The following is a 22,608-nucleotide window of genomic DNA, read 5'->3' on the forward strand; positions in this document are numbered from 1 at the left end:
GGCAGTGAAACCAGTGAGAGTGCAGAGTTCCGCCTAGAGAAGGGGGTCACGTACATGGCCGACAGCGAATCCAGTGAGAACGCTGCGTTCCGCCCATGGAAGGGGGTCACGCACATGGCCGGCAGCAAATCCATAGAGAGTGCAGCATTCCGCCTATGGAAGGGGGTCATGCACATGGCCAGCACCGTATCCGGTGAAGGTGCAGTATTCCGCCTAAAAGGGGGTCATGCACCTGGCCAGCCGGCAGCCAGGGAGAGTGCAGTATCCCGCCTAGGGGGGGGGGATGCACATGGCAGGCACCATAACTGGAGAGATGATGAATGCTGCCTACGGAAGGGCCGCATGCACTTGGCCAGCGCCGTATCCTGGAAGAGGGCAGGAAAACCGCCTAAAAAGGGAAATGCCCTAGCACCTACGCAGGTTGGGAGCGCAACACTATGCCACCTGTGGAAAGAGGGCATGCAGACATGTAGCACTACTGATGAGGCTGCAGCGTCCTGCGCAGTCCAATAGAAATCTGTTGTTATTTTTTTTTTTTTTTTTTTTATTATTATTATTTTTTTTTAATTAAAAACACAGCTTCTCTGAGGCTAAAGGGGGGCCACCTATAGGGGCACAGATAGTCAGGAAAAGGGGGGCCAGCCATACAGGCCCATTGGGAGCCGGCCTGTACCCAAATGGTTAACATGGATCCGGGCTGGAGGGCGGCGCTGCGATCCCCTGGGGGCGGAGGAACCTCCCGGCGGGAAGAATTCGCGCCTGGAGAAGTTCCCGCCCCCTCCACCAGAGGCCGGAATTTTGCGGCCTAGTAGGCCGTGAAGCCGGGGTCTAAATTTGCGGCGCCCGGTATGTACCGCCGGGACCAGAGGCGGAGTGGCGCATCAAAACCGGCCGCGGGTGCCCACCCCGCGGGCCGGTCGGAATTGCGGCCCAGCAGGCCGCGAAACCTGGGCTAAATTAGCGGAGCCCCACCGACCGGCACCAACGGTCAGCCGGGGCCTGCTGGGCATAGACGTCAAGCCCAAAGCCGGCCGCGGGAGCCCACCCCGCCGGCCGGAGTGTCAGGGGCTCGGAATGGCGGCTTGCCGGCCGCGGGAGCCCACCCCGCCGGCCGGAAGAGTCGGGGGCTCGGAATGGCGGCTTGCCGGCCGCGGGAGCCCACCCCGCCGGTCGGAAGAGTCAGGGACCCGGAATGGCGGCCTAGCAGGCCGCGGAGCCTGGGCTAAGATTTTTGAGGCCTTACACCACAGCCGTCAGGAGCCTCAGGCCTTGAGCAACACTCCGGTAGGAGATGCCTGTGCTGATTTCCACCCATGTTAGTTGCCGCTTCTGTAGCTGGCTGTGGAGACAGCCACTGGCTGCATGTCTATGGGAGCCAGGCAGGGGGAGGCAGAAGGAAATTGCCGCTCTGCGGCACCCCAGGGGCCAGCATAGATCCAGCAGGGGACTAGAGGCCCAGTATGGGGGTTAGGCACGCAGGAGACCAGGGTGGGGGGGGGTGGGGGACGTAGGGCTGGAGAAGCCTCTTTCTTACCACAGCCGTCTTCACCCTCGGTCCATTCCAGCAGGGTCGCCCCTTCAGCTACTGGCACTGTAGTGGCAGGACGCTGGAAGAGGGACTTGGCGTGCGGGCGACCCTTGCGCTGGCGGGATGTAGGGGAGCTGGGCTGCCCTGATCCACCTTGCCTTCTGTGGGGGAGGCAGCAGTGCGGGTGACCGGCACTGGCGCAGCTCAACCCCGGGAGAACAGAGAGGTCTAGTGCGACTCTGTTATCCCTGATGATCTGGAACAAAAAGAAAAGAAAAAAGTAAAAATCTAAAATTGAAACAAGGAGAAACCAGCCCTGCAGAGCAGGGAGTGTCTTGCCTCCTTGGACACTAAGCAAAAAACTGGCTGCCTTTCTCTCCAGGCTGAGAGTATAGCTGTGGAGGAGGGGCTTAACAGCTTTCACTTAGTGTCACGCCTCCTATGGAGATGAGCTATACCCAAGGTCTTCTGTGTCCCCCAAGGAAACTGGGCGAGAAATGAAAAATTATTGTCCAGAATAATTGGGCCAAGTTTAGAAATAAATGAGGTCATTGTTTTAGGACTCATTAGAAACCTTAAAGGGGTATTCCGGTTAATTACAGTTTATCCCCTATCCACAGGATAGGGAATCATAACCTTTAGACCCTACCAATCACGAAAATGGGGACCCCATACCCCTTGTAGGATCGGCACTGCTTCTTTACTCATCTCTATAAGAGTTCTGGAAATAGCTGAGCGCTGTACTCCGCTGTCTCCGGAACTTCTGTATAGATGAATGAAGCTGCAGTACGCATACCCGACCCTTTGGAAGGGTAAGGGGTCCCAGGTTTCGTGATCAGTGGGGCTCCGAGCAGAAGGACCCCCACCAATCTAATAGTCATCTCCCATCTTGTGGATAGAGGATAACGAGTAACTATTGGAATACCCCCTTGATGGTTTTAGGGAACTTAGTTTGAAGTTAGCCTCTAAACCAGTGGGCTCCAACTCCTGTGAAACTACAACGCCAAGCAGGGCATGCTGAAATATGTAGTAATACAACAGGTGGAGACCAGGTTGTCCTGGCCACACTGATAATATATGAGCTTTGGGCACTATCAAAATGCAATATTGGTATATGTAAAAGGGAGTATGTCACCTTGATTAAAGACTTATCTGCAGTACTACATAAATAGTAGTGCTAATTAAAATTTTCATACTGCTCCTTATTCTGCTGACAAAGCTGTGCTGAAGTATATTGTCTGGACTTCAGAGCTGCATGCACATAATGGAGGACCTCCTGTGCATGAACGCACTGATCCAGACTATGTAATCCAACGCAGGTTTGTCAGCACACAGTGTGGAAATGAAGGGCAATAGAAAAATAAAACTTGGCTCTCTAGGCTCCTTATCTGCAGTACTACCCATAATACCGCAGATAATAGTCCATATTCAAGGTGACAGACTCTTTAAATGTTGAATTACCTTCAGGATCATTATGATCAGGAAGACCATTCCGCGTAGAGTGGGAAAGCATTGGAAATGCAACAGAATCAGCAGAGCATAATGCTAATCGCAACTTCTTTTTTGCATCCCTACATAAAAACAGAAATAGGAAATTGGAATATAATAAAGTCTCCAGTGTACAGCGAATATGCTCTTCACTTTTATATATAAAAAGTAGCTGTTCAGAATGGCTTTAGTACATGAGAGAAATCAGCCTCTCAACCGCTACCTGTAAGAGAAGGTGGAGTCCGGTGGAGGAGCCGTTTGGCTGGCAGAATCCAGGAGATCATCAGCAGTCATATTCTGCAAGGCTTCCTCTCTAGGGGAATCGTGAAGACTTTCTCCATCACCGATGGCATCTGCAACACATCACATTATAGATGAGAGACCAGCACTGTCAATGAGGCTATGCCTCTCAGGGATCAGTCTTGTCTAAAGCCTGTGTGCATATACGAGAAGGTAAATGTAAAAACAGAGGCTGAGATTTACTCATTCCAAAGATGGGGTAAGCTTGGGCAGGCTGTGTAGAACTGCAGCAGATTTGTCACAGGGGCTCAGGCTGGATGAGAATTGTGAAGCAAGGGATAGACACCTTTCTCTGACAGATTTTGACTACAGAATTGTGGTGCAAAATGGCACACACACCTTAGACCCCATCCCTTTCAGCTATGCCCTGTCCCCTAGTCGAGCATGTCGGGAAAAAAAAGTGGAAAAACCCTAAGTGCATTCATTTGTTTTCTTTGACAGATTTTGGAGGTATACACATTAGTAGATCTGGGCCAAAGTATCTAAAGCACCTGTATACCCTGATCACTTCATTCATTTGCTGCGTGACAATTTCAAACACAAATGAAACCTCAATTACAAAATAAATAAATCATATTAAAATTGTAGAAAATATCACCTTGCCCGTCAAACTTACGTTTGCAGTCATGCAACTTTGCATCAAAGTCTAAATAATTACATAAAATTTGTCTGCTGCAGAAGAGAATCACAGTTAAGAAGTTCCTTCTTACTTTCCAAAAAACGTTCTGAGCCATGGATTCTAAAGATACATTGGGTTATAATATCCCATATACTGTGACATGATCACAACTGCCTCTTTTCTTTAGTATGGCAGAAGGGATGAAAGACACAACTGATGGCGGACATGAAATGAATGGTTTTACCTGCTGCCTCGTAGGAGCCTGTAGCTCCATCGCTTGGGCTACTCCTCTTGATGGCATTCCTATACTTGTCAAGAATGTCTTCTGCAGCCTGAGAGTGGGGACCAAGTCTAGATGTTGCGTCATCTAAAAAGTTAAAACCCATTATCCAGTCAGCCGTTCCGTGACTCCTCAGATGGACATTACTGTACAACATCAGAAACTGAACCTGCACCTGGCATGGAGAACCTGTCCTGCCCAAGTTCCTCCTTCTCCTTGTCCTGCTTTTCCTTCTTCCGGAAGGGAATAGGGGCTGAGGAAAAAAGAAGTCACTTACAAAGAGTGCCACATGCCGAGTACCTGGTAACAGTATCTAGTAATCTGCAGAATAGCAATTTACCTTTGGGCATCGCTGACACAAAGCGTTTCCTCCACCAAGGTCTGTTACGGTCTGAACGCTCGTCATCGCTGTCTTTCCTTTCTTCTGGCTACAAGACATTTACAGGAAAACGTCACATCGGTGTCATTGTCCTGCGTGTACTAAAAGGTTGTAAGAACTTATAATTATTGACGAGAAAATACATTTTCACATTTCACTGTTAGGCTACTTTCACATTAGTGTTTTCAATTCCGCTATCAAGATCCGTCAATGGGGACAAAACTGAGAGCACCAGAACGCATTCTGTTCTGTTTGGTTGCGCCCCCATCGCGGACAGAGAAACGCTGCAAGCGGCATTTTTCTGTGTGTGATGCGGGACAAGACTGATCCATCCTGACACACAATGTAAGTCAATGGAGACGGATCCGTTTTCCTCAGACGCAATAGAAAACAGATCCGTCCCCCATTGACTTCCAATGGTGTTCATGACAGATGGATGCGCTTGTATTATTGTAATGGAAGTGTTTTTGTAGATCCATGACGGATCTGAAAAAAAACGCTAATGTGAAAGTAGCCTTAGAGAGGCATAAACGGATGAGAATAAAACCACAAGGCAGACAGCTGTCTCTTTGCAGGTCTGCAGGGTCTTCTGCAAACTCTTGTAGCCAAGGTCTTTCCCATACTTGCTTTTTCCACGTTTTGGCTGATTTGTCGGAAGGGGTGGGGCTTAACTAAAAGGGCATGTCCTTATTTTGCATTGTACCAACAGTCAGAAGAAGGCGCATTTTCTATTTTCTACAGGTTAGGCCCTTCTGCCTTCACATAATTAAAGCTCAGGGAGACATGTGGTTTAAGAAAAATTGTGGATTATGTCCCATCTCATACATCGCTAGGATAAGCCCCTAGTGTCTGATAGGTGCGAGTCCTGGAGGTAGGACCAGCACCTATGTCTATAGCGGAGCTCGCAAAGTGAAGGAGAACGGACTGTGCATGTTCGTCCACCCGCCATTCATTTATATGGGACTGCCGAAAATTTTCCTAAGTCCCTGCGCAAGTGTGGCCACCGCTCCATTCACTGCTATGAGGATGACGGAAATAGCTGGCTCCATTCTAAAGACCCTCTTGTTAATACAATTCTATCACTTCCAAAAATAGTTTTTTTTCCTGAAAAAGATGCAAGTATATATTTTCCAGAGCAAGAACAACTTGACAAAAAGCTTTCTATAATAGAGAAACGGAATGAATCCTTACTCTTTTGGAGAGTTGAAGTTGAATTTACCCTATATAACTAGTCAACGTTTATTTAGGGGAGCCGATCAGCATTTTTGACGATGCTAAGCTGCTGACAGGACTAGGTATGGGGCGAGGAGAGCAGTACAATTTTACCTTTTGTTGAGCTTTTCTCAAAAGTGTAGTGTAAAAATGACATTTTATTCTGCTCCTTTAAGTGCATGGGAGATGGAGCTTTGCTGTGAACTGCTCTCTGCATGGAGATGCATCACAGCTTCACAAGAGACCACCATAGCTAGCAGAGGGAAGGAGCTGTGCAGCAACATAACGCAGAGACCACTTCACAGTGAAGCTTCACCCTGGGGACTTTAGGAGCAGAACCTGGCAGAATAAAACTTCATATTCTCACTGCTTCTGATAAAAACTCCACATAAGGTATCTTTAAACTGCTCTCTTCACTCCCCTACCTAGTGCTATCAGCAATTTACCAAAGTTAAAACTGCTGACAGATTCCATTTGAGTATAAAATCTGGAAATCGCATACCTCCCCCCTTGAAGAATCCTTGCTAGGTGAGGATGAGGACGACTGCGAGGCATTGATCCCTGCAGATGCACCCAACGCCATTCCACCAGGTGGCAACTCTCGCTCCTCATTTCCTGCTCTTCTTGCCCAGCCAGGATCACTCATAGGCCGCCGTATGGATGTGGCTATGTCAGAGCTACGGCTGCGCACTAATCTCTCAGGACAAGAGTGCCTCTGCCTATAGGAGTCAGAGTCCGTGGGAACAAAGATGTGCGAGCCAAACGTGGGCAGTCGAGCTTCACTGCCTCCCATAGCTCCTTCCATAATGGGTGGATCAGGAGGAGGGTGAGAGGGTCTTGCATAGTGTACTTTGGGCCGCACCACTGAAAAGATTTAAAAAATATATATATTAAGTCAATTATATACATAAATAGTGCAAGCATTAGGTAAGTCACTAAAAGAGAACAGAACTCAGTACCTTCATTAGATGCTGGCGCTAAGGGATCAAACATGGCTAACAAGGACTCTGTCTGGGATGGGGGAGACGTGGTGTGATGAATGTCTGGAAATAAAGAAGACATATTACTGGGCTTTTTTTTTGCATGGAGTGGTCTCTGAAAAGAAAGAAGAAGCAAAGAAATAATCGAACAGTAAACATAGTTGCAAAACTGGACTCTTATGATAGACAAGTGGCTCCTGCTAATGACGAAAAAGTCATTACATTGGATCTGTCAGGTCACGGGATAGACTGGGAGGAACTGCGCTCCCAGATATACAGCTTCCTAAGGCGTTCTTCGGTATTTTCATGTAAAAATGCAGGCAGGATTCAAATAGAAAACCGGTGATTCCTGCTTCTCCCAAGTAGAGAACCCCCTTCTATGCCATCCACATGCCCCGATACAGTATATGGACAACAGCGGTCCTTATGAGGAAACCCCTTTAGGCTGGGGTTAACAGCGTGCGGTGCAGGAAACTGAATGTATTACTATCACCTGCTATAAAGTTACAAATGCAGTCCAAACAGTAACGCTAAAAAGTCTCCCTGTAGCCCTAGTCTTAAAGGGGTTGTCTCATCTCAGACAATGGGGGCATACCGCCAGGACATGCCTCCATTGTCTGATAGGTGCGGGTCCCACCGCTGGGAACGGAGCCCCGAAAGTGGTGGAGGGTGCACTGTGCATGCGCAGTGCGCTCCCATTTACTTCTATGAGGAGAGCGCTTGGCGGTGGCTGGACTGGAGTCCTCCAGCTACCACTTTGCGGGGCTCTGTTCCCGATACAGTTGCGGGTCCTAGCGATAGGGGGTTGTGCAGGTATTATATCCGATCGGTGAGGGTCCGACGTCTGCAAGCCCCACCTCCCCGGCCGATCAGCTGTTTGAAGAGAAGGCGGCAGTCCATGCGAGCTCCGCTTCCTATTCATTACACTGCGCATAGCCTCCCTTGCAGCGGCGCTTCCAAGACCTATCCTGAGGATACAATTTCTTTTTTTCTTTACTTTTCTGCTTACACAGCCATAGGTTTTTTGCAGGACGATTTGTATTATTTATGCGGTTTCTTAAGAGGGCGGAGTGACCAGGGCAAATGTTGAAAAAGGGGTAATGTCTGGGTGTTGTCAGAGTGTAGAACGGGCAGAATGCACTATTTGGTTTAATTTTCATGCAAAACTCGCCTATTCAAGTCAACAGATACATGTGAGCAAATGGACAGCACACGGATGTCTGCTAGGACACGCTGGGTGGGCATTACTCAATTTTTTTGATCGATGTGAAAAACGGATGATATTCAGGCAGAAAAGAATGGACAAACAGAATGCAGAATGAAGGGCACAAGGACAAGTTTAGCAAGTTAAGATTTTTTGCATCACATATCAGGTCGCTCAATGAAAAGCTATTTTTTATCCATTTTTACTGGCCCATGCTATACCATTTATGAAAGGAAAGCATGTAGTAGTATGCAAGTACAACCATCTGTACAATTTGGTCCACTAGTATCACATTATGTTTGAGACCCTAAAGCTCGGAAGAAATATATGATTTTATCTGTATACCCTCCTGTCTACACATACAAGCTGCGATTAGTCATATGCCACAGTTCACATACAGCCAGTTCTATCCACATTATTCCTCCTAAAAGCTCTCAATATAAAAACTGTGAAATATTTGCACTTTGCCACTTACTGTGAACACAGTCCTCAACTTCAGGGCTCGTTACTGAATCCTTTCCTCCAAAGTCGGAGCTACACTCAGAGCGGAGGTCTTCTATCTTGTTGGGGATGTCCTCAGAAGTTGCACTAATGCCTTTAAAAAAAGAAAAAAATATTTGTCAATGAATTTTCAGAAAACTTTTGATATGTCAAAAATGGGGGTCTGAGTGCCGAGACCCCCACCAATCCCCCTATAACGAGGAGAGAGAAGCGCTTGTATAGCTCGTGACAGTGAGACCGGCCCATAGACTTTCTATTCAGTCTATCTCTCTTCCTTTCCTGCAGCGAGGAGAGACCGTACAATTCGAGAGCACTTCTCTCTCCTCGTTCTAGCAATGACTGGGGGTCTCAGCACTCAGACTCCCACTGATCAAAACCTTTGAGGTCTCCGACATATCAAAAGTGGTCTGAAACCTCAGTGACCCTTTAATCCCTTACTATGGGATATGTAAACCACAGACATGAAAGTAAAGCGGCATCTTACCTGACACCACGCTCAGACCTGGAGTGCTGGGTCTGGAGCTGACCTCCCGCACCTCGGTGTCATCTGATGTACTGCCCAACCCAGAGCAGCTCTCCAGTTCTTGCAGCCGCTCTTCCTGCTTCATGTCTGGTGCTTCTGGGAAAAAAAGGATGCCGAGTCATCAAGTTGTTCAGCTGCTGACGCCGACTATAGATGTCCCAAATTAAACTCAGATTTCAGGATTATTCTGTTATTATTCCAGAATGTAAATGCTGCAATAGGAATGCAATGTGTTCTTCAATGACTAGAGAGGCCCTGCTAGGAACACAGGCTGGATTAAAGGGATCATCCAGGTTTGATCATAGTTTGGAAGGGCTCTGACTCTAGGTATCCCTGCTGATCAGCTGTCTGAGGGGCCACGTCACTTGGGTGAGGTCTGTGGTCTCCGCATTGCTTACACGGGTTCATACTCTGCAGCAGCTGTGCTTGCTTTTGCAGATAGCAGAGCCGCTGTGAAAAAAAACTGAAAACAGCCCCTTTAAACAGCTGACTGACAGTGGAGCCAGAGTCGGCCCCCCAAAAAATCTGATACTGGTGATCTAACCTAGGGATAGGCATTTTCACACTCTGTATGCAAATAGCAGTACCATTTTAAATGGGTTTTCCGAGTATTTTTTATACTGATGTCCTATCCTCAAGAGAGATCATCAGTATCTCATCGGTGGGAGTTCGACTCCTGGGACCAGCGCCGATCAGCTGTTTAAGGAGGCCCTTGTGCACTTTACAAGCACAGCTCGATCCACTGGATAGCAGATGTACTTGGTATTGCAGCTCAGCCGCATTCACTTGAATGGGACTGAGCTGTGCCGAGGCCCTGTGACGTCACTAGGTAGGGTAACCCCCAAGGAAGGCCAAGGCACTCACTTGACTGCCGTGGCCCTGGCCTCTTTAAGCAGCTGATTGTTGGGGGTCACAGCTGTCGGCCCCCACTGATCAGATAGATATGGATGACCTATCCTGATGATAGGTAATATAAAAAACACTTGGGAAAATCCATTTAAAAGGGCTCTTTTCGGGAGTAAGGGTACATGCACACGACCATTGTTTTGGTCCGCATCCGATGCTCCGTTCCGTGGTCCGCAAAAAAAATACAACCTGTCCTATTCTTGTCTGTTTTGCGGACAAGAATAGGCAGTTATATTAATGGCTGTCCGTGCCGTTCCGCAAAACACACAACGGTCGTGTGCATAGAGCCTAAGAGATTCTTTGCCATGATGGTGATTAGGTAGAAGCTGAAATAAAACAATAAAAAAGGAAAAAATGTATTTGTTTGAAATAATAAAAATATACGAACATTTAACACCTGGGTCATACTTCACGTTCTAAAAGTCAGTGGGAACTGATGAAGGTTTTCTGTGGGTGTGAAATGTCACCTTCTTACAGCAGACTAAACTGATGCCAAGTATTGAGACTCACCCGAATCACTGGGCAGGACCTCTACACTCCATGCTTCACTGGTGGTCTCCGATATAGTGGATCCAGTACAAGGGTCAAGTAGTATGGAGCCCGACCCAGGTAAGCAAAGCAGACTACCCAACATATTTTCTGCCGCTGCACCTAGAATAAGACAGAGATTTACAGTATTCTCAAGTAGACATCCCACAGAGCGACTGATGAAGGCCTGGCTGATAGGACATCCAGCAATCCTGCTCACGTGGCTTTTTGTGTAGCTCCAGTTTTTTCCACTACAGAATGTGCATACGTGGCTGCCCGTCTGCCAAACAGACTGATCACACCGCCACGGCATTTCACATGCCATGGGTGCAAAACCGCTAAGAAATATAATCATACTCAGGAGATTTTCGGTGCACATGACTTATGAGCCATCTTCAGAGGTGTCAGGCAGCGGCTTAATCCCCCCTCTCCCTAATGAGAACATATGTATGCACGGTTAAGCTAAGCAAACATGTATGGGGCAGTCAAGGAACTTAATGTGGCCCTTCAGAAAAAAATATATATAAAAATGGCCCTAGGTAGGAGGTGGTTCCAAACCGACAGAAGACACCGCAACACAAATAGGCGCGGTCAGCAATACCATCCCAGTAGGAACCATATACCACAGTGCAGCACACTATACTGCCCCAAAAGCTGTCCCTCTGTGGTGGCCATCAATAGCAGCCGAATTCAGGAGGACATGTGCGGTCGATGGCCGGGTGCACGAGTACCTCATCCTCACAGTGTTAATTACTGTTGAGGGCTTATTATGTATCCAGGAGCAGAGAGGAGGGCTTGGGTGGCCCCCTGGAGCATCGGAAGCTGTCGCCACGATTTTGGAGTATTACATGAGTAGTACCGCAGAGGAGTTCAGGTCACTAGACAGCTCCATTGAAGTACACTTTTGGGACTGCTGCGCATGAGTCCTCTCCATTATGTTCGGCACAGCAGTCCGGACTGTGTATTTCAGTGCCGCTTAGAAAACGGGGAAAGAAGGGGCAGTAGGAAAATAAAATAAAAAATTACATCCTGGACTCATTATTTGCAGTACCACTCATGATAGTCCAAGATTGTTGGTGACCGCTTCCCCTTAAGGCATATGGCCAACTTTTACCACCCCTAACACGTATTCTGGTACGTAGGCTTCTAGACGACATTTTGATGCAGCGCTATACACTGGTCTTGCAGTAATGGATAAAATCAGAGAGATTTAACTCCTTTAAATGTCAAGGTCACCCATGGGGCATATAGGAATGTCCCCTCATACCAGCAAAGTTATACAGTCGGAATACAACTCATCTCAGAAGAGATAAGCCTTTATACAGCTATGGCAACTGAAAAAAAAATTACAAAAAAGTTTTGTCCATTGATAAATGTGGCCAGGGAAATAAATATACATATTTGTTGGGTAGGAGATGTAGGTTTTTAATAAAATATAGTTCAGCCTGTATGAGTATTCATGTAAATGACCACTAGAGGGAGCTGAACATGTAGTAATGGCTTCAGCACTGCCTCCCATTCATATATAGCCATCGGTACACAATGCCCGAGACCTTGCATAATACCAGCCGAGAAATATTTTGCGACGTCAGTAATCACGTGCCGTCTAACACAGCTGTCAAGACTAATGGTCCATTTACTCTGCCGGATTGTGCAGATTATTGGGACTGAAGGATCCTACAAACGTTTGTTTCCGATAATCTGCCCGTGAAACGAGTGGACCTTGGGTGCAACAAGAGCAATGGCGAGACCTTGATTGCACCAAAGGCCTAAATGCATATTAAGAATAAGTATCATAATTCGGATCAACATGTGAAAAACAGGTGAACCACAGCTATGTGTCTATGAAATAGAATAGGGCGTTTGCTGATGACAGACGCCCTTTAAATGGGTTGTTCATCTTCTGGGGGTCTGGGTCTTTTGGCAGACCAACTGATGTCACGCAAGGGGGACAGGTCAACACTGCAGCGTCAAACTGTATGTTCACAGCAAAGGAGCCAGTGGCAGGGAACAGGCAAGGATACTTCCCTCTGCAGGTGTGACCACAATGGGATTCCGCCAGGAGATGAACAACCCCTTTACAAGGTGTTCTCCGGTAATGATGCTGCCACCATGCTGCCCCAGTAAGCTAAGGATTCATACTAACGCGCTCCCTGCCGCTCTAGCCCTCATCACTGCCTCCATATTCTGGTCCCGCACTCTTTTCTTGGTCACATGCTCCACCAATGAATGGCTTCAGTGGTGAGGTAGCCGCAAGCAGCACGTCACCGCTGAAGCCAGCATAGTGGGGCAGGCTGCTGGCAATTGGTTACATGGTATTCTTACCGGAGAACCCCTTTAAGCATTGAAATCCACACTCAGTCCTCTTTTTTTCTCTTACCAGCCATTTCTTGCAGCCGGTCTTCATCAATATTTGGGTCAAAGTCGCTGCCAAGAACGTCCGTGCTCCATGTCTCACTAACGGTCTCAGAGATATCTCGGTCTTCGGTCAATCCCATCATATCCCGAATTTCAAACTTGCGCAGCTTGTCGTCAAGGTTGTCCTGTGTGGTAGCTGCAGGGGGAAGAGATAATAAGGCTGAGCTCTATGTCCGCCACTATTTTATTAACAGGCTACAGATGGGAGACTGGCACTCACCCTGTTCATGCTCCAGCAGCTGCAGCGCCTCCACACCATTCCTGCCCGAGGGCCCAGCACCCATTTCTGACACCGACTCTCCTTCCAGGTCCAGGGATGACACAGAGTTGGAACGGTTTGAGGGACCTGGTGTAGACATATTTCCTTCTTCTATGTTATTTTAATTGACAGCCAAATCATAGTAAATGTTAACATCTCAGAACATACGAGTACAGAAACACAACATTAACCATCTAATCACATGATGTCGCAAATCTGCCAACAGGACTCGCTTTCAAAAACGGTCAAGATTAAAGGGCATCTGTCAGCAGATTTGTCCCTATGACACTGGCTGACCTGTTCCATGTTAGCTTGGCAGCTGAAGGCGTCTGTGTTGGCCCCACCTTCATATGTGTCCGCATTGCTGAGAAAAATGAAGTTTTATTATATGCAAATGAGCCTCTAGGAGCAACGGGGGCGTTAGCGTTACACCTAGAGGCTCTGCTCTCTCTGCAACTGCTGCGCCCTCTCAAATTTGATTGACAGGACCAGACGTGTGATAACGTGTACAATGCCTGGCCTTGTCGAAGTGGAGAGGGGTTGGAAGTTGCAGAGAGAGCAGAGCCTCTAGGAGTAATGGCAACGCCCCCGTTGCTCCTAGAGGCTCATTTGCATATACAACTTCATTTTTCTCAGCAATGCGATCACATATGAACATGGGACCAAGACAGATGTCTTCAGCTGCCAAGCGCACATGTAACAGGTCAGCCAGTGTCATAGGTACAAATCTGCTGTGGATCAAGTGTGGAATCTGCAGTCTAAGGGCTCATTCACGCGAACGTAAGGGCTCCGTGCCCGTACTGCGGACGCAAATGGCGGTCCGCAATATAAATGGCGGTCCGCAATATACGGGACCTGTCAGTGTACACTCCGTGCTGAGGATGCGGACACATTGACTTGAATGGGTCCGCAATCAGCAAGATGCGGCAAAAGAGTGGAGGCACAGAGTGGAGGCACAGATCGAAAGCTCACTCCGCAGCGTGGGTTTTTGGGTCCGTGCCGCTGAACTCCAAAAGACAGGAGATGTCCTATCTTTTGCCGTATCTACCAGATTGCGGAACCATTCGAGTCAATGTACATTGACAGGTCCTGTATATTGCGGACCGAAGCACGGGCATGAGGGCCTTACGTTTGTGTGAAGGAGCTCTAAGACAATAGAAGCAAAGTGGATAAAACTGTAAAAAAAAATCTCATCCTGCTCTGTAGAATCCACATGACATGACCTGTCAATTAAAGGGGTTCTCTGCCTTTTTCTTACTGATCAGCTATCCTCTAGGTCATCAGCATCTGATCGGTGAGGGTCCGACAACTGGCACCCCAGCTGATCAGCTGTTTGAGAAGGCACCAGCACTCTGCATTCTCACTGCTTTCCACAGTCCAGTGACGGCACGATTATAGGTAATGTGGCCTGGGTGCAGGTTATCCCCATTGAAGTGAATGGGGCAGAGCAGCGCCTAGGCCATGGGACAGACGTGCAGTCACTGGCCTGCGAGTGTCAATGCCTTTTCAAACAACAACTGATCAGGAGGGGTCCCGGAAGTCAGACCCTCACCGATCAGATGCTGATGACCTATCCAAAGGATAGATCATCAGTAAGAAAAAGGCAGAGAACCCCTTTAAGTCAATTTATGTTGGGGGGGGGGGGGGGGGGTGTTACTGTTTCCAGAGGGTGAAACTTGCAGCAAACCCACAGCATTTACACTAGAAACCATTTTGCGCAGATTTTGCTGTTGTGGAATTCCAGTAGATACACTGCAGATTTGCCGCTGCAGACACGTCCCCATCTGGATCCTTAGGCTATCCTTCGGACAAGCTTTCAATGGCGGTCCCATTGAGCATGCAAAGAAAAAATGGTTCAGTCCATTTAAGCGGGTTGTGCAGTGGAATAATACTGAAGATCTATCCTCAGGATAGATGATCAATATCAGATCAGTGAGGGGCTGTTTAAAGGAGTCACAGCACTCATTCCAATGCATTGGTCATCAATATTACGTGACTGCACAACCCCGTTAAGTCAATGGACTGAGTTGCATTACAAATACACTCATGCGTGAATGAAGTACGCAGGGATCATACAATGATGGGTTGTCCCAAAAGTAGCCCATTAATAAAAACATCTACAGATTCCTCTTTAAAGGGGTTATCGCACGATTAATGTGAAAAATAAAAATCAGATATCATATAGTACATTATGATCTCTTTCTAACAAAGCTAGAACCATCCTTGTACATCACATCCAGAAATAGCGCCATTAATTGCTCCTATTACTCTACTAGATTTATTTCAAGCTAGCAGCACAGAAGGTGCGTCCTTTCTGCTGCCACTGGTGGATGTTGAAGGACATAACTGAGCATGTGCGGCCACCTCAATGAGGTGGACAGAGAAATTAGAAAAAGAACAAGCAGCAGCTGGCGCTATACAGATAGATTTCAATGAATAAGTGGCTGGTGCTGGTTTGAAAACTGTAGAACGTTTATCATGAGACAAGCCCTTTAAAGGGAACCTGTCATCAACTGTAAGCTGACCTCACTGAGGGCAGCATAAATTTGTGACAGAAATGCTGATCTCAGCGGTGTGTTATTTATGAGCTAAAACTAAGTGGTTGCCGAGAACCAGCCTCATAATCATTGCAGCCCAGGCTTTGAGAAGAGTCAAATCTACCTGAGAAGAGTCCTGGTTATTATAATCTCCTGCTCTCTCCCCATCTGCTGATGATTGGCAGTTCTCTCCTAGAGAGAAAGGGAGAAAACTAGGTAGAAGACAGTCAGTCATCAGCAGGTGGGCAGGAGAGCAGGAATTCATGAATAACCAGGACTCTTGTGGCCGTGACTCTTCTCCAGGCCCGGTCTACAATGATTGTGATGTTGGTTCTCGGCAACCACTTACTTTTAACTTATAAATGACAGACCTCTGAAATCCTCTCACCGGTCTCTACTTTTTACTGCCGTTAGTATGGGCACCATAAAGCTGAGGACAGGTTCCCTTTAACAGCAAAAACAGAAAAGAATAAAGGAAAATAACGGAGCTGAAATTCATCGATCATCTTAAAGCCTGTACCTTCTGAAATGCCTTCCAAGTTATCACTACAGAGAGAAAAGCGCAAGGTCTTGTCGGGCTTCCCATGAAGCTTTGTGTCGTCCACAGGAACATCCGCTTGTCCACTGTCCACAAGCTGCATATTCAGAACCTGAAAACGTGAAAAAACAGAACCTGCAGATCTATAATCAAGCACAGGAGGATGTGCCATGCTTTAAAGGGGCTTTTTCCGAGAATAAATAACTATTAACTGAAGACCCTTGGCTGCATCACCTATTGAACGATTCGTATTTACCTGCTCCCACCACTCCGCTCTTGTGCATTGGCTCCTGTTCCTACATCTTCTGGTCCCAGGCTTGTTTTCTTCCAGATGGGGCATGGAGATGGTCATCTGCGCCGCTGCAGCCAATAACTGGGTTCGGCATTAACCAGAAGAAAACATGCCGGAGACTGGAAGATGAAGGAATGTGAGCCAGCACGGGAGCAGTGGGGACAGGCTAGTATGAATTTTTAAAGGGGTTTTCAGAGTTTTTTTTTTTTTGTTCTTTGTACGTTTCTAACTAATCAAATGTTTACAATTCACTTCCTGCATCTGCAGTGGCTCCTTCCTCAGATTTCACTGAGGGTCACATGACCTGTGATGTCAGCTTCTCTCCCTGCTCTCATGATGTTTCGTGCACAAGCCTAGGGAGCAGATCTGTGTCTGTGCAGGCCACCCCCTGCACTGGCCAAGCTGCTCCTGTCTGCCCTGTGTCTCCTCTCCCACTGGATTCTTCAGGAAAGTTTAACCCTTTTACCATCAGCGGTACAGACTCAGGGCTGGAGGCTCTGCTGAGCAGCTGCAGGCAGTGAAGAGACAAATGCTGGGCACATGGTCTTCCCTCCTGCAGACACAGAGCTGACAGACTGGAGGAGTTCTGCAGAGCATTGCACAAGAACAGGTAGGGGGAAGATCCTGTGTGTATCAGCAGTGTCACAGTACAACTAGGACTTGTAGTCCTACACATACAACATGCTGCCAAGTATCCCAGGAGTCAGACGTTCCACTCAGGGCAGCACTTTTTTCCCCTCCCTTTGCAGAGCAGGGAAGGGGGCAGTCTTTTTTGATGCCCACAAATATTCATGAGGAAAACCTCAGAGATTGTGGTTACTGCAGGTAAACAGAGGTCAGAAGAGAACTAGGGAAATGAGGAAATATACATTTTTATATTTTTTGCCTAAAACTTGCTTAGCATATGTATATATTGTTGACCATCAGTACTATATTTTTTTACATAACTTGGACAACCCCTTTAATAGCATTATATTGATGTATGATGCTGTGTAACCCTTACAGTTCTGGAATGTATTGGATAACACTGACAGCATTGTGCCACTGTTATCCAATACATTCCAAACCTCTAAGGGTTACATAGCATAATGCTATGCGACCCCAGCACTACTGGGAGTTCAGAACGGGAGCTGTCTTGTACACTCGCTCGTGTGAAAGCGGCCATACTCTGTGATAGGTCATCAGTATAAAAATCTCGGAAAACCCTTAACTATTAACTAAAGGCCCCCAGCCTGCATTGCCTAGGGCAGTGATGGTGAACCTTTTTAAGACCAAGTGCCCAAACTGCAACCGAAAACCCACTTATTTATCGTAAAGTGCCAACACGGAAATTTACCCTGAATACAACAGTCCAATATAGTATATCTTCCATATACTTTATCATTTAGCTATAACAGCCTGCCTACATTTAGTGCTCTGCCTGTGGCATTCATAGTGCGTCCTGCGCTGATGAATGGCAGCAAGAGTCTAAGGCATATTGGTACACAATAGACTTTTTCCAGGGTGTGGGTGCCCACAGAGAGGGCTCTGAGTGCCACAGGTTCGCCAACACTGGCCTAGGGGTTGTCCAAGTCCTGAGCGCTGCTGCCTTCTCTCAGCTCACCAAGCACAGCGCCGTACCTAGTATAGTGGCTGTGCTAGGTATTGCAACTCAGCCCCATTCCCTTGAATGTGTCTGAGCTGCTCCTAGGCCACGTAATAGATGAATATGTTGTCATTGGCATAGGAAAAGTAGAGCGAAGGCCGTGGCACTCACAAGATCGCCGGTGCCTTCTCAAACAGCTGATTGGTGGGGGTCCTTGGTGTTGGACCCCGATCGTTCAGATACTGATGACCTATCCAGAGGATAGGTCATCAGTATAAAAATCTCAGAAAACCCCTTTCATTATTCCTGGGAAAAAACGCTTTTACACACGCTGCATATTTTGGCTTTCATGACACCGATATTTTTTTTCTTTATCCATTTCCACTTTTGGAAAAAAAAACTTTAAATTTAGTTCCCCCTGGATATAGCAGCATGAGGGGATCTTTCATTTCTGAAGACATTTTTTCACCATGTTTGGTTATATATAATATATTGACAAACTTGTATTTATTTTATTTATTTTTTGGTTGGGGGGGGGGGGGGGATGTAGCAATTCGGCTTTTATGGTTTACTACTTTTGCAATATAAAAACCTAATAAATGTCTTTGTGTTGCCATATTATGAAAGCCATACCTTTTATAGTTTTCCATCGATGGAGCTGTGGAAAGGTTTGTTTTTTGCATTGAAGTTCTGTCAAAACACCCAGATCAGACGATCAATGCTGAGAGGCTAAATGGGCCAGGACTAGAGCTAGCCCGCGTCATCACTGGCCTCCGATTACCTCATTTCACATCAATGTCCCACTTATCAGTACACCATGGAGAAGGGACAGGTTAAACAGGCCATGCTAGAGACGCCCAACTATCGACTAATTTCTACCGACCATCAGCATCTTTTTTATGATACAAATGAGCGCAACAGATGCCAGATATCTGTCGAAAAGCTGATCTGCCATGATGGATTGCTGTTTTCTGTAGTCAATCATGCCGCTCAATAGGTATAAAACCTATCAAAGGCATCATGTACAAAAATGTATCCGTATTTATTTCGATGTGCAAACCACAGATCCGCAAAATATGGATACCTTCTACAATTTTCTTACTCTCTTTTACCAGAATTGACGATTCTGCACTGTCTGCAATGTGTTGCTTTTTTACAAACAAAACTTAGTGTAAGGGTCCATTCACACGTCCGTAATTTGGGTCTGCATTCGTTCCGCAATTTGCGGACCCATTCACTTTCAATGGGGCTGGAACGGATGAGAATCCGCATTTCGGGGATCCGCATCCGCATTTTCGGGATCCGCAATTCCGTTCCTGAAAAAAATAGAACCTGTCCTATTCTTGTCCGCAATTACGGACCAGAAAACGCATTTTCTATTATAGTGTCTGATGTGCGGATCCACAAAACACTTACGGACGTGTGAATGGACCCCAACACTATAAATGGGTGCCTGTGAATACCTCATTCTCGGACATCATGCCCGGGGTAAGCTGCGGCCCTGCTCCCAGTGAAATTACGAGCACTTCCTCAGGTTGATCTTGGGGTATGGCATCTTGAGGGGACCCCTCGTGTTCGGCCTCCAGGAGGCTGGTTTTGCTCCTGCTGCGAGTCACTATATTCAGGGACAAAAATAAGCATTACTTCGTCATCTGTAATATAACAGGAAAGAATGTCAAAAACGTATGGAGAGCCCCACACAGCATCACTCACTTCACTCCTCAATACCCTACACATAGAAAAGCCATTTCTTCTTTTTTCAGTACAAGTATAGGAAACAAGTCAGATTCTGGATGAATCATTAAATACAATTTAGAGGAACTATTAACAGTAAAGTGGGAAATGGTTAAAAAGAAAACCTTAATGGTGAAGCTTTCTTTCACTTTCAAGAGACTGTACCGGGTTCTACACAATGCAGGTCATGGCTTTAATTTTAACAAGATCCGTAAAGAATATACAACGGATACGTTAAAAGGGTTGTCCCATTGTAACAACTTGTCCGCAGAACAGGGAAAACGGGTCTGACTGACTGCTGTCCATCAAATCAATAGAATGGAGGCCTATGGTCCCAAATTTGAAATCAGCGACAGATACGCATGTGCGTCCGCTCAATTCAGCTCTGTAGGACTGCTGGACAGGAGCACAAGTGCTTGGCTATCGATGGCGGCCCCTTAGTGTTGAATGGAGCAGCAGTGTGCATGCTTGTCTGTCACTCCTTTCAAATGGTGTAACGTGGGTTCTTGTGATGAACGGGCAGCCGCCAACTCAGTAGGGACACAACCCTTTGACATAGGGAAAGGTAACCCCAGTTGTCAATTTATTCACAAAATACAGGAGGAATAACAGAGGAGCCAGTCACGCTCCAGAATCTACTAAAACAGACGTGTCAAGAAAGGTGACAGGTCTTCCTTAAAGGGGTTGCACCAAAATTTGAAGTTACTCCTTATACCAAAGGTCAGACACCTACCAATGCTGAGAATAGGGGTCCTACTTCCCCGATCTGATGAAGAGACAGGTCGAGAGGGGGGCCTACTGCTCCAATCATTTAGTATGGAACCGCCGGAAATACCAGATCTTCTCCAGCAGTCCCGTAGATAATGAAGCATCAGCACGTATGGATGACCTGCCACTCCTGGGGTCTACCACCTGCTCTTGTCAACATTGGGAGTCCCAGCAGTTGGACCCCCACTGATCATACAGTTATCACCTACTCTATGGAAAATCATACCCGAGGGAGTAACACTACTATTTTCTGTAATGATTATTAAAAGTACATCCGTCAGCAGTTTTGTACCTACGACACTAGCCGACCTGTTACATGTGCGCTTGGCAGCTGAAGGCATCTGTGTTGGTCACACGTTCATATGGGCGCGGCAGTTGCAGAGAGAGCAGAGCCTCTAGGTGTAATGGTAACGCCCCCGTTGCTCCTAGAGGCTCATTTGCATATAATAAAACTTCATTTTTCTCAGCAATGTGGGCACATATGTACATGGGACCAACACAGATGCTTTCAGCTGCCAAGTGCACATGTAACAGGTCAGCCAGTGTCATAGGTACAAAACTGCTGACAGATGCCCTTTAAATGCCCAGTGAAAAAAGACGTCCGTGAAATACAAAATGTACGAAAAAAAGAAGAATCCATATACACATCAATGAAATACACACATATGGACAGATGCATATATCTATAAGCAGGCACTGAACATCTGGCACAAGGACACACACATCCGCTCACAAACATGTCAGCTCTGAATATATGAATATGAATATATATATATATATATGACGCATTATGGATACATGCACGAGGTGAATAACGTCCTCCACTGGGATGAGGAGCTTCAGAAGAGAGAAATGTAAACCAAGCTTGCCAGAAATAAAATCACAAGACTAAACCTCTGCCATGTCAGATTCTATAGTGCCAAGGAGCATGCCAGGCAGAACAGTGGACACATGCCATGCTTTCCCTATACAGGAGTAGAGGCAGTTGAGATATGAACACTGTAGGAAAGGGCAAATTGTGAATTTGGACCTCTATGAATAGGTAGGGCCGCTATATGGCGCCACAATACTGAACTATTCTCCCCGGCCGCAATACTTCCATGGGAGAATACGGCCATAATACCTGAAACAGGAGATCTATGCCCTTCTTAAAGGGTTTGAATAAAAAATAATACAGGGATTTGGGCCAAAACATTAAATATATTGCACGTGAATATGGTCTCAGAGAAAATCTGCAAAAAGGACAGCTGAGGACGGCCAGAACATGGGTCTCAGCTGGGCCAAAAATGTAAGCAATATACTAGTGAGAACATGACAGGACATGGATGGTGGCAAGCAGCTGCATGACAGAATGACTTTATGGAGGCGATTCCAGCAAGCTTAGTCACACGCCATGATGGCTGAAGCGATCTTCATGACAGAAGAACATCCCAGTTACACACCAAATGGAGTCACCAGGTTTATATGAGCGGAGAGGTTTGAGGCGGACGTGTCCCAGACTGTCATGGCTGCAAGCTGCTGCCCTACGGAGTCAATCAGGTCAAGTTTGCAAAAGAAAGAATATGATTAGATTACGGACTTGGCATTGGACATGTAAAAATACCTGCTAGAGGGAATACAACAGAGTGGCCACAGACGTTACATTAATGCCTCCGGGCTCTTCCTCAATGGTAGACGTTGATCACATAGAAGGGTCGGATATGATGTATTTCAACATGCCCGACCCTTTGTTCTCAGGAAGATAAGCAGCCGCCAGAGGAGTTTGACAGCAGCTTACTCCTCTCCCCCTATTGAGAACACACAGTCCCAATGACACGCGCTACCACCAAATTCAGGATCCAAGTTCTATGGATCCCAAATACTGTTGTGAGGCTAGAGGCACTGTGTGGAATAAAATTAAAGGGGTTGTGCAGCCAGTACATATAGATGCCCTATGCTCAGGCTGGGTCATCAATATCTGATCGGTGGAGGTATGACTCCGCACCCCCACTGATCAGCCACTTGGAGAGGAGGCAGCGCTCGTACAAGC

General features: G+C 46.8%; 1 protein-coding gene across 6 annotated transcripts in view; it reads right to left on the bottom strand.

Annotated features, from left to right (window-relative positions):
* Positions 1–22,608, bottom strand: part of GAPVD1 (GTPase activating protein and VPS9 domains 1) — a 75,733-nt gene that overhangs the window by 17,617 nt on the left and 35,508 nt on the right. The window contains exons 7-21 of one of the 6 annotated variants that reach the window (XM_040442686.1): positions 22,022–22,102; positions 19,541–19,692; positions 16,183–16,312; positions 13,087–13,212; positions 12,829–13,002; positions 10,431–10,571; positions 8,976–9,110; positions 8,466–8,585; positions 6,766–6,849; positions 6,309–6,670; positions 4,556–4,643; positions 4,391–4,468; positions 4,180–4,302; positions 3,240–3,369; positions 2,990–3,099 (exon numbers count right to left, since the gene is read on the bottom strand). In XM_040442686.1, coding sequence (XP_040298620.1) covers positions 2,990–3,099; positions 3,240–3,369; positions 4,180–4,302; positions 4,391–4,468; positions 4,556–4,643; positions 6,309–6,670; positions 6,766–6,849; positions 8,466–8,585; positions 8,976–9,110; positions 10,431–10,571; positions 12,829–13,002; positions 13,087–13,212; positions 16,183–16,312; positions 19,541–19,692; positions 22,022–22,102 — 2,034 coding nt within the window. Of the gene's footprint in view, positions 1–2,989; positions 3,100–3,239; positions 3,370–4,179; positions 4,303–4,390; positions 4,469–4,555; positions 4,644–6,308; positions 6,671–6,765; positions 6,850–8,465; positions 8,586–8,975; positions 9,111–10,430; positions 10,572–12,828; positions 13,003–13,086; positions 13,237–16,182; positions 16,313–19,540; positions 19,693–22,021; positions 22,103–22,608 lie in introns of all 6 variants that reach the window. The other 5 variants (XM_040442685.1, XM_040442683.1, XM_040442689.1 and 2 more) reach the window with 5 other exon arrangements.

Source organism: Bufo bufo, chromosome 8 (assembly GCF_905171765.1).
Source record: "Bufo bufo chromosome 8, aBufBuf1.1, whole genome shotgun sequence".
NCBI lineage: Eukaryota > Metazoa > Chordata > Amphibia > Anura > Bufonidae > Bufo > Bufo bufo.